The sequence below is a fragment of a genome, unplaced genomic scaffold (assembly GCF_019419815.1).
Source record: "Pyrus x bretschneideri cultivar Hongxiangsu unplaced genomic scaffold, Pyrus_bretschneideri_v1 Contig22, whole genome shotgun sequence".
Lineage (NCBI taxonomy): Eukaryota > Viridiplantae > Streptophyta > Magnoliopsida > Rosales > Rosaceae > Pyrus > Pyrus x bretschneideri.
The window spans coordinates 3,605,119-3,616,499 of record NW_025999524.1 but is presented as its reverse complement, the minus strand read 5'-3'; the positions used below and the strand labels follow the sequence as shown (position 1 = coordinate 3,616,499).

The following is an 11,381-nucleotide window of genomic DNA, read 5'->3' as shown; positions in this document are numbered from 1 at the left end:
TTTTCTGTCAAAACTATCCGTCTCTTCTTAATTTCCTAACTCCCATGCCCTTGCCCTCAATGTTATTGCCAAAGTTCTAACTTATGATCCTAATCCATGCTCAAAAATAGCAAAGGGTGAAAATTTGAAAATGTGAATAAATTAGACGATTTACTAGTAAAGATCCATCAAATGAAGCTGGTGAGATAAAAAAAACAAAGGTATGAAAGGGTCCGAATCTAAACTTTCTCAATCCCACAAATATACGTCTTCATTATCCGGAGCTCAGTTACTAAAACTTGCAGGCTGTATACCAGTTTTTCTGTGGGCTGCAACATGGGTTTACTTGAACCTGCTTGGACTTGTTTTGGTGAAGTAACCAAGCAAATCATTTTTTAGCAACTGATCAAATTTCAGAAGTAGTTACCTAAATGCAACAGACAGTTCTGCAGTGCTGCAAATGGTGTTCTGGTAAAACGTAGCATTTCCTGAGCTGGCTGGCTTTTACTTGCTTTAATACAGTAAAAAGTTCTGCCATAATCTTCTTCAATGCTGAAAAATTGAAATTGTAAGTTGAATATCAAAGTACGCAACGAACTAACTAAATCTATTAAACAAGAAATACGGAATTGCCAAGAAGGCTACATGAGCTAAAAAGGCTACATCTTGACTGAGTTGTTTCCATAGAGTTACAAAGTATATATGGAAAATTAACCTCACCCTAATAAGCAAGGAAGCGAAACCCTTATACTAACCCAAAAAATCAAACATTAAAATAAACCTAAATACTATATAATATTTTCCAACACACAATTATTGGATTGCAATTTATATCAAAATTTCAAATGAGACGCAACCATGCACAGGTGCTAAAACGCTATAATCGGATGTTTTAGGGGGAAATTTAGTGCAGCATTTGGAATAATAAGAAAATCTGTTAGGCCACACGCATGGATTGATGCCTACATGATTTCTTTACAGAAAGTGGATGTACTTCTCAGTAGGTTTAAGCAAACCGAAATCAACTAGCCACCAATGCGCGCACTCGAATACGTATCCAATGATGTCATTTTAGATATGTCTCGATTAAGCATCCGATTCAGCACCATCTCCCAACAGGCCACCAGTCCATTTTTATTCCCTTCGCTCATGTGCAATCACATCTCTGTTCACCTTATATCTGCTTCTGTAGGATTCTAATTCCGTGTTACAATTACGAGCTTCGACTATAAATTGGTTGAATCGTAGTAGAGCTAACACTTGAGTCCAGACGGGAAGCAAATACTTTAGTGTATAAGATTAACAAAATCGAAATGGCATCACTCAAGGCCGAGAAACCCGTTGGCACTCAACCCTCTGCCGGGCAAGCCAAGAAAGAGCCTGCACAGAAAGCTAGTGGTACCACGCCCAAAGCTCCGGCCTCCAAACCCGCCCCTAAGAAGGCTGAGACAAAGCCTAGGGAACCTAGGAAGAAGGTAAGCATGACTAAATACATCCATATAATTTCATACTTATGCGGCAGTAAAATATGTGCTTATTAAAATCTTAATTTTTTTTTTTTTGTGACGGATTTATCAGACAACAGGAAGCAAGCCTGCAGCCAAGAATTAGACTAAAGCAACGGCGTTAGGCGAGGAGTGCATGAAGATTCTAAATCACTGTGGTCTTCCATAGTTCATATATTCTGATAATACTATGTATCTCCTTTTAGGCTTGGCCTAATAAATAAAATATACCGTTATTTTAGAGGAACCTCTGCTTGGTATTTGTTTAAACTACAAGAAATATTAATTTGTAAACACATAAGGCCTTCAGAAAGGCGTTCGTAAATCTGAATCATGGATTACACAACAATAGTGCAAGAATATGAAGATTCTGAGAAAGTTCAAGCGTTTAATCATGAAAAATAATCCATAGGTTCTGTGTATGTGTGCGTTTTCACCATCCGGAACCTCCATAGAGAATCTATCGTTTCCGTTCTAATATTACACAGTGTTTTAAGTGAATTTAAACAACTTTGATCACAAAAAGGAGGAAAGGAAAACATATCAAGAACTCAAGTTTCTTGGTAAATAAGGTTTGATAATGTTATTAAAAAAAATGATAATTCATAAGAAAAATGCTCATGTTGAAAGCAAAACATTAAACTTTGATCTATTATAATAACGCTAAACCTGAACCCAAAAAAGAAATAATGCTAAAGAGAGAATCTGATAAAAGTGAAATAGATAGAAGACTTGTAAGATTACGGGGCGTTAAATTTGCGAACTTGATGCATCAGATGATCAGACAATACGAGAGACTGCAAACTGCAATGCTGTATAAGTTGTACTGCAAACATGCAACCAAGCTGGATTGTTCCGTTTCTAGTTGGCTAAAGATCATCTGCGCACATACCGTCCTGTTGTCTGATAAAATCAAATACATATATGCAACCCCATAAGTTACAAGATCAATGCTAAAAACAAAACAGGAAAGAAGAATAACAAGGACCTTCTTCATTCATAGCCAGTTAAGAGTCAAAGAAGAAAGACATAACTAACTCCATTTCTACAATTCATACAAAATGATCTTTTCTCATGAAAAATGAACTTAAGACAGTTTAAAAATAAGCATTTATCTCAGCTCGGCCCTTACAGAATATCGGATAATACTGTCACCATCGCCCACATTTACAATTTAAAATTTAGGTGTAGCCAAGTTGGCTAGGACATTGTGCCCCCTTTGCACTCACAATTCAAATTCCCTTCCTCATCCTTCAGATTAGATTAAAATATTGCCCGATAATGTATATTACTCTTTCGACATGGACGTACATATAATGTCACATTCACAGACATGCACAGCAGCACAGAGCAAAACCCACATCCGTTTTTCTATTTTGCCAGTGGATGTGATTTTTGAGCCCCGAAGACTGGTCTTCCAACATTTGGTTATCTGAAAGTTCGGACATTTAAGTGCACATAATTTCATAGTCTCATGGATCGCACTAGGAGCAATGGATCGCGGTAGTTTTTCGTGATTTTCGATTGTATTTTTCACTCCCAGATCCACTTCCATTGTATAATGAAATTCCAGAAGACCCCAAAAGTCTAAGAATCACAAACTTATTTCCGAAAAGAAGCGTATAATTATGTTCGTGATCGCATGTTATTCGTTTAAAACGCCATTCACCCATTTGGCAAAATTTGATTTCTCTCATAATTTCAGTATATATAATCAAGCAATAAGTCAGCAAAAGCATCTGATGCCAACGCAGCCTTCAAGTGCCAGCTCTCTGCCATTTTTTCCAGTACCAGTTATTCCATTCTTTTAAAAACACCACTATCCCTTTGCCACCTTGTATCATAACTTGTTATTCTAATTCCTTTTTTACGGTGGTGAACCGCAGTTATAAAAAGGGGAGGTTCAGAAGCAGCCTATAGTCATAATCACACGATAAATTTTTCGTATCTTTGAGAAACCAGAATTTAGAGGAGTATGGCATCCATGAAGGCTAAAGTGCAACTCGGCAGCCAACAGTTCGGACAGGGCAAGAAAGAACCTGCCGTTGCCAAGGCTGGTGATGGCGGAGCCAAAGCCCCGGCATCTAAGGCCGCCCCAAAGAAAGCTTCTGCCGCACCGAAGGCTCCCGCACCCAAGAAGGTATATGCACAAAGTTATCAGTTATTTTCACAAACACCGTGGGCTTCATATTCTCGCATTTCAGTCACCTTCTTGCCTAGTTAATTTGGTTTCACTAACAAACTGATGATAACTGACAGGGTAAAGACGGCAAAGCTGCAGCAAAGAAGTGACCAAAGCATACAGAAAAAGAGAACGATTTCATTTCGTTTTCTCATGGTAACTTTGATCTAATCCATGTAAAGCCATCCCAATGAAATAAAAACTCACGTTTAGCTATAGACTACTGGTCTTGTCTATAATCAAACTCAAATACAGCGCGCAAAGGCGCAAATGCATGTTTTCAGGATTTGAGAATATAAGATAACATGTTTGAGTAAATGAGCTAATTACCCGCAGATCAAAAGCTATTTCACTTCAAATCACAAAATATGATTTGCTAATTAATACTTTGGTATGAACAATAACAAGGGTACGAAAATGTTTGATATGAGACATGAGAATAGGGTAAATTTGAAGGTTGCACAAAAAATAAGGGGTAAAAACTTCACCTGTCATTAATGATATGTACAAAATGGATAATCAATCACAAAGAAACTCAAAGGAGGGTTGATAAATGAGACAAATTGGCTAGAATGGGCTGACACGGTGAGCCAACTTCAACATGCACTCAGGTACAAGGCGCCTTCTTGGCGGAGCCACTGCATCTTTGGCAAGAGCCTCTGAATCACCTTCATGAATGATAGCTACTAAATCTTCGAACATATTGTCTCTACCACCACGCATTGGATCCTGGATAAACACATCCACCGAATATATTTAATATACGAGACTTCTTTTTCTTTTTTTTAGTGTGTTTTTTCCTTCTTGGGGAGAGGGTTTTACGAAACAGGCAAATCAGAAAAGAAGTGTCTTTAATGCTCCCTTACCTGAAGAAACAAATCCGTGTGAGTCTTCCCTTCATAAAGAATCAATCTAGCTGTCACTCCAAGTCTCTGAAGAGTTTCTGCAAAATTCTTGCTGCACAGAGAACATGGTTGTCAAAGCCTGTGAGCATAGGAACCATATTCTGAATAGTATGTTTTCCATTCTAGTATACTATTAAGCGATACTAAACTTAAATACTGAACTATAAGAATTTAATTCTGAAGAGCCAGCTATACAGATTCGCACTATTTCCATTGGAATCAAATAATTCATTTCAGGGGAAATGCATACCTGGCATCTGATGGTATTGAGTAATCTGCAGTACCATGAAATAAAATAATAGGGGGTAGGAGAGAAGCAGCATTTCTAACGTTTGGGTCCTGAATCATGAGTTCTGGAGAGAAACGTTGCAATGATTGTTCTCCTTCCATTATGCTGTGAGAGGTTTTGGAGTCATAAACATTTAATGCAATTCGGGGTAAAAATATGAAACTACAAGAGTATATATGTATGATCAACTTTCTCGGAGAGCAAGAAGGTCCTTACCCTAAAAAGATTGAACGGTATAGACCTCTGTGGTGGAAGTGATCCACTAAGTTAAGCAAATTGTATCTGTTTGAGCATGTCAGAATGAGAAGACTAAGTGAACACAGAAACATCACAACCAAAAAAATACATAAAACAAAACAGCAGGTGAATTCAGCAAGATCGGATTGTGGATAATACCTCTCATATTGATAACTTAAAATCAATGATTATTCATTTTAATCAAAACATTTGTCACCTATAACTTTAATAACTATATTCATCTTAGACTGTCATTACCCTCCAGACAGACCAAAGTAAGCCTTTATCTGGGAGACACTCCAAGAAGAGCTCTCTCCTTCGCCTGCCTCCTTAATTGCCTGGTCAATGAGGGTGCAGGCACCAATATGTGCACCAGCAGATTGTCCCATCAGATAAACCCTGCACAAACATAGCATTAGCCACTAGAATTGCCTCCACGACAGAAAAAATGATACAAAAATAAGAACATAATTTATTACCTATTCGGGTCGCCTCCATAATCAGCAATATGATTGCACACAAATGAGATGCCTTGAGAAGCATCCTTTACCATGTCACTGATAGTACCCTGAGGGAAATTTCTGCATGAAGATGTCATGTCAACTAGTTTTTTTCAGAGAGGCTCAAATCTCCGTATATTTAGAAAGGAACTTCAGCAGAACAGAGTTTCATTTAGACAACCGATATCAGTTATTTGTAGTATGTGTGCTTGCTTGAAGTTTATATTCACCTATAATCTATACACGCCACTATGATGTCTCTTTCTGATAACTGTTGTCCCAAAAGAGAACCCCATGCTTTGTAACTGCATTAGCAAAAATATGTTAAGAATAGATAAGCAGTAATCTGTTGTGAAAAGAAGGCAACTAAGACCATATTTGAACAAACAAACAAAAAATATGCCATTGAATCTACAATTCAGGCATAAGAAACAACAGAACTCGGAAAAGTAACCTCTCAGCTCCACTGCTTCAGACTGACATTCCGAAAACCAACAGAAATGTAAGCTTACTGCTAGCTTAGACATTTCATGGAATTATTCAAAAATAAACTGCCAAGGATCAACATCACTCACCCAATAATCCAGGCTCCACCAGTTACAAATGCAATGACTGGCTTCGGCCCATCACTATTTTTGGGTAGATATAGATCTAGCCTGCAGAACAAAACTTCAGGCATTAATGCTGAAACACAAATGAATATTGTCCCAAATACATACAAAAACATTATGATATTCGTATCCTACCTATTTCTTGGTTGATCACCATAAACTATACCTCTGCGAACCTGACGGGAGAAGAAATAATAATAGCCAACTTCAAAAAGAAAGGTGGGTTAGTCATGCTTCCCTGAGTCCTCTATGTCACGGTCATGATAATGCCTACAAATTTAATTTATGAAACGGACCCTAAAAAACATGTATAATGTCTAAAAGGTATGCAAGAGGTCAAGCATATATGTACGAAAGTAACAAACCTTGAATAAAACCTGGCATAAGTAAAAATGAATAGCAACCAAGGGCAAGAAATCTTTTAATCCATCTGTAGCCTACCCTGAATAAAAATATACGATCAGGAAGCATCTAACCACACGGATAAGTTTTATAATGAGTCTCGCAGAAACAGTACAATATATATATAGTTGAAATTCCAAATACCATGTAACACAACAAATCATCTTTCGTTCTACAAAATACAAAACAGAAGTGACTTCTGAAACCAAATCTTCTCTCTTTCTAATGTGAAATGTTTAGGACGACGATTTTTAGAGGTTGTCCCATTTAAGTATTTCCAAATTTCCAACCAGTTTACACTCCTTCCATTTTGCACGATTTAGGTTGTCTCTTTGTTACAACCTTATCAATGTTCTTCCAACACTCATTAGTGTTGTTCTTATGTGAGCGTAATGGCGTGACGGTCGAGTTTCCCTAGTTACATGAATGTAAAATGACTCTATCTGATGTCCCAATTTTCCAATCAATAATTCCAGTATTAGTTTTTCATCTAAATTTCCCCCAAAATATAATTCCTTAATTAAAATTTTATCTTCTGAAGATTTTCATCTCAACCCAACACCTTAAATCTAATTTCATGGGAGATCCAGCTACAATAGTATATTTTTACTCTTAGTTTACCAGGTCACTTCAAAAGACACCATTTTTACAGCTCTAACTCAGTTGGGACTAAAATTTAAGTCCCTTGAATTCCAATCCAAATGACAATATGGGTACTCAAAAACATCCAAAAACAGTTAAATCATCAAATCCAAACACAATAAAGCAGAGAAATTTTGAATACCCAAGATATTTTAACAGCTTCAAACTCAACCGCGTGACCAAGAACGTCTCGGCAGCAGCGTGCTCCACATCGACAGCAGCGTGCTCCACATCGACGGCCAAGGTGTGGCGGCTGCCCTCATCGGAGTGGGAAGAAAGGGAGCTGTCGCTGGCGGTCCGGCGCCGCCGCTGCTGGTGATTGCTGGGAGCGGCAGCGGAAGTGGTGGTGTAGCTGGATAGAAGTGGTGGTGGAGCGGCAGCGGAAGTGGTGGGGAGGGGGGGGTACACAGGTGTGTTACTTTCTTCATCCTCGAAATTCGAGCACAACAGAAGCCGGGTTGTCGGGTCGTCCTGTGCTTCTTTGAGTAGCGATTTCTGTGGAGGAGGGTGATATGTTATGGGCAGAATCTGTTGGGATGGCATTTTCTAGAGAGAGAAAGTGTTTCTAGAGAGAGAATATTTGGCAGCAAATATTGATGAGCTATGTGAATAACCGTAATAACTGACTGTTTGCTTTTCTGGGTTTTAATAGGGAAGTGTGGAAATCTGGGGAATTGTCAGATATGGAGATCCAAGAGGAAATGGGAGGGAACTGTTAAAATTTGCAGTCTTCAGTCGTTCGGTATGCAGAAGCAAACCAGAGGAGAAAGAGGGAGGAAGTTGGGGTCGTGCAGGCCAGTTGTGTGTTGCCACGTGGGTTGCTGTTATACTGTGAATAGCAACTAAGAAAAGAGATATTTTCCGGATTTATGCAGCCGTGGTCTAGGATCAAATCCTCTGGGAATTTTTTTTTTTCCAAATAACAACTAGAATGATATTTACTAATTGGTTGCAAATGATATTTTGTTGTAATGGCGGAAAATCATACTTATACATTGTAATGTGAATTCGATTTTCACTAATCCTTCTCTCTAAAATATTAACAATTTAATTCTTTAACGTTATCATTTCCATAAATATATTTATTAGGAAAACTAATAAAAAGAACTTGAAAATTTTGAGTTTTAACGATAAGGGTAAAATAAAGGGTAAAGTGAATAGTATCATGACTTTTTAATGTCAAAATATGATTTTTCGTTAAAATGAACAGTATTGTAGACTTTTCGTTAAAACTTTCATCTTCATTTAGTCATTCAGTGGCTTCCCACTTTCAATTGGATGATTACCCTGTTTAATTGGGCTGGTCTAAATGATGGGCTTTGTCTTCATTGTCTCCAATATATCTTGTGAAGGTTGATGGGTCTGGAATTGCAGATCGGATGTTTGTTTGTGGACCTGAATGAGTTGAAGCGTTTTTTGACTCATGAAAGCAAAGCACACGAGCAGAACATAACAACAGTAGGAATTAACAAATCTTAATTCAATTAGCCATGTAATTGATCACAGAAATTAAGCCATTGCTCATGGGCTCATGTCATCACCATTTTCGCAGTGTACTCTAAATATGGCCACGTGAAATTAATATTTTACTCAAATTAGAATTTGTGGGTTTTTTTTTGTTAATATATCTTAGAAGTGGAAGTTGTTGGGGAATTACAGGATGGTGGTCAGTGGGAGGTTGAAAATGATTCTGTGAGTCATTATAGCCCCGAAAAGGATGAACATGGACTGTCATTGTGAAGCTACTAGCTGATCCCCTTTTTTGAATAAAAAAGAAGCATGTTATCTATCCTTATTATAACACGTTGAATGTTACATCACACGACCTGTATTTCCCTTTCCTATAAAAAATTATTTCTCATGTAAGTGGGGATTTTCCCATCACATATAAGTATATCTATTAATTGCACGTGGACATAAACGTTAATTATATTATCTCTCAAAATACTAAGTTAGTATTGAGACATGAAGGGCCAAAGAGATTAGACATTAGTTGATCAGATCATGATTAATTAAGCTGAACCATATACCAAACTGAAACTGCTAATTAAAATGCAAAATGTGGCAGTACTACAAGTCTACAAGTTAATGTTTCCATTGTGCAGATCCATTTGTCTGATGAACCGTGCACGTAGAAAACATTAAAAGGTGCATGCGCATGCAAATATCCGTAAGAAAACGAAATTATAATACGGGCGCTTATCCAAATCCCAGTGGTGGCAGAACTAATAGATGGAAATTGACCAAACTATAAAGTTTAGACAAAGCACATGACCGTAAAAAAAAAATGTTTAGAAGCGTGATTTAAGTTTTTAGGTTCATTGACTAAACTAATATATGTACTTAAATATATATTATGAGCAGTGGTGGAGCCAACATAGAATTATTGGTTGTTCATGATCCCAATACTTTTATAACCTTAATATATTTAATATAATATTTTTTTACGATTCATATACAAAACTGTGATAAATTGAAAGAAAAAAAAAAAGTCAAAAACAATAAATTACAACCTGCAACTTCTTTTGTTCAACCTTATGCATAGTTATTTGTAGCTTTTCTTCTTTCTTTCTTTTGTCTTTCTTCTACTATTTCTTGTGTGCAACCCTATGATCTGCCACAACTGTTAGATAAAATGCTTCACTCGATAGGCCTTGGCAAAAATTGACATAACGTGGCATAACTCGCCAGGTACCCACAAAAAGCTCGACAAAATGATCCAATGCAATTTTTGTTTGGCCGAAATTATAATCTCATTGTTATAAAATTCTGGCTTTGCCATTGATTATGAGTTAGATGTCCAAAAGAAAAGAACCCAATCATACAAAATTGATTTACAGAAGAAAAAAAAAAAACTTAGGAACTCCAATATTAATGTACATCCACCAAACAACCTAATAAAATGAAAATTGATATACTATTGGATTGAATGGAAGAGAATACAATGAGCTTTGCGTGACATATATAACCCTAATTAATCCCATACCCTTTCGTACCAGATAGCTTTGTTCATCTCAACCCAAGTAGCCGGAAGGTTCTAATTCCTAATTATTTGATATTTAATTCTCTTAGGGAGAGCTTTACTTCAGAATAAGGGACCATATGTATTTAATAGTCATACATATCACATATGCATTTTCTTGAAAAAGAAGCATTAGTCATACATACTCCCTTAATGAAGAAGCCGTCTCTTATCCGGTACTCGATGTATGCAGCCACTCATAATATCCATTTCGACGAATTATACTAGGTATAAAAGGTATAAACTGCGCATGGGGTCGAAATTAAATATAACACACCATTAATTTCCTGCTTTCAGAATATTATTATGATGGCTGGAAGGAATTGACGTACGCAGTGTAGCATATTTTAAATAATATTCATGAAACTGTACATGGAAACATAATTCATGTGAAATTTCTAGTTTTTACCATTTATCTGCCCTGTTAAATTTGTCTCACTTTCTCTTCTTTTTTCTTTTGTGATGTTGCTCAGTTTGTTTTGCAGGTTTAGACCTTTAGGTTCGACTTTAGATGGATTAGGTTTCATGTCCCTCCCCCCTCCCTCTTTCCTTGTATCTTTATTGTTTTTGTTTTTAGAGGGATAAGGTTTATGTCCCCCTTTCTTTTTCATATATTTTTTATTTGTTTTCCTTGTAATATGAGGAGTTAAATTTATAGCCCTGATTAGGTGTAACTTATTTTTTATTATTAAAAATAAAATAAAAAATCTCTTATATACTGTCGAAGTTTTCTTAAAAAAATGATGGTAAAGCAACAATGTTAATCTTCATATATATTATGCTTTCAGGCCAAAGTAAAAATCTTAAATCTTCATGAAAATCTGAGAAAGTGATTCTGATTCTCAGAACCATATTGTTGTAAATCTTTAGTACATGTACTGATTATTGTTATTTTCTTTTTCTGTCTCCCGATTCTCTTCATATTTTACATTTGAAATTTTTGTTGACAAGACACATACCGGCCGCGAATTCGAAGATACGCGATTCTGCAGGATGAAGCAAAAATAGAAGGAATTAAAACCAGCTGCTTCCCAATATATCTGTCTTAAAATGATACTTAAAGCAATTAAAAATTCAGTCACTTCAATCTTTATATTACCATATAAG

General features: G+C 36.5%; 1 protein-coding gene and 2 long non-coding RNA genes across 3 annotated transcripts; 2 read left to right on the top strand and 1 right to left on the bottom strand.

Annotated features, from left to right (window-relative positions):
* The first annotated feature begins 936 nt into the window (after positions 1 to 936).
* LOC103946916 lies at positions 937 to 1,731 on the top strand. Its single transcript, XR_667223.2, has 2 exons — positions 937 to 1,454; positions 1,558 to 1,731. It is a non-coding gene; the product is annotated as an uncharacterized LOC103946916 (long non-coding RNA).
* Positions 1,732 to 2,113: 382 nt separating this feature from the next.
* On the top strand, positions 2,114 to 3,884 carry LOC103946909. Its single transcript, XR_667222.3, has 2 exons — positions 2,114 to 3,624; positions 3,744 to 3,884. It is a non-coding gene; the product is annotated as an uncharacterized LOC103946909 (long non-coding RNA).
* A 222-nt stretch (positions 3,885 to 4,106) lies between these two features.
* Positions 4,107 to 8,123, bottom strand: LOC103946894 (probable isoprenylcysteine alpha-carbonyl methylesterase ICMEL1). The gene is made up of 11 exons (XM_009357717.3): positions 7,395 to 8,123; positions 6,574 to 6,650; positions 6,344 to 6,413; positions 6,173 to 6,253; positions 5,828 to 5,902; positions 5,577 to 5,678; positions 5,356 to 5,496; positions 5,077 to 5,142; positions 4,822 to 4,965; positions 4,533 to 4,623; positions 4,107 to 4,395 (listed from the first exon to the last, which is right to left on the bottom strand). The coding sequence occupies exons 1-11, from the start codon at positions 7,793 to 7,795 to the stop codon at positions 4,234 to 4,236; spliced, it is 1,410 nt and encodes a 469-aa protein (XP_009355992.1). The 5' UTR covers positions 7,796 to 8,123; the 3' UTR covers positions 4,107 to 4,233.
* Positions 8,124 to 11,381: the final 3,258 nt, after the last annotated feature.

Coding starts and splice junctions, on each gene's coding strand:
- LOC103946894 (XM_009357717.3), bottom strand. CDS start 7,795: ATGCCATCCCAACAGATTCTGCCCATAACATATCACCCTCCTCCACAG. Junction 6,414..6,573: donor TATGCCAGGTTTTATTCAAG/GTTTGTTACTTT, acceptor TTCTTTTTGAAG/TTGGCTATTATTATTTCTTC. Junction 4,396..4,532: donor ACACGGATTTGTTTCTTCAG/GTAAGGGAGCAT, acceptor GTGTTTATCCAG/GATCCAATGCGTGGTGGTAG.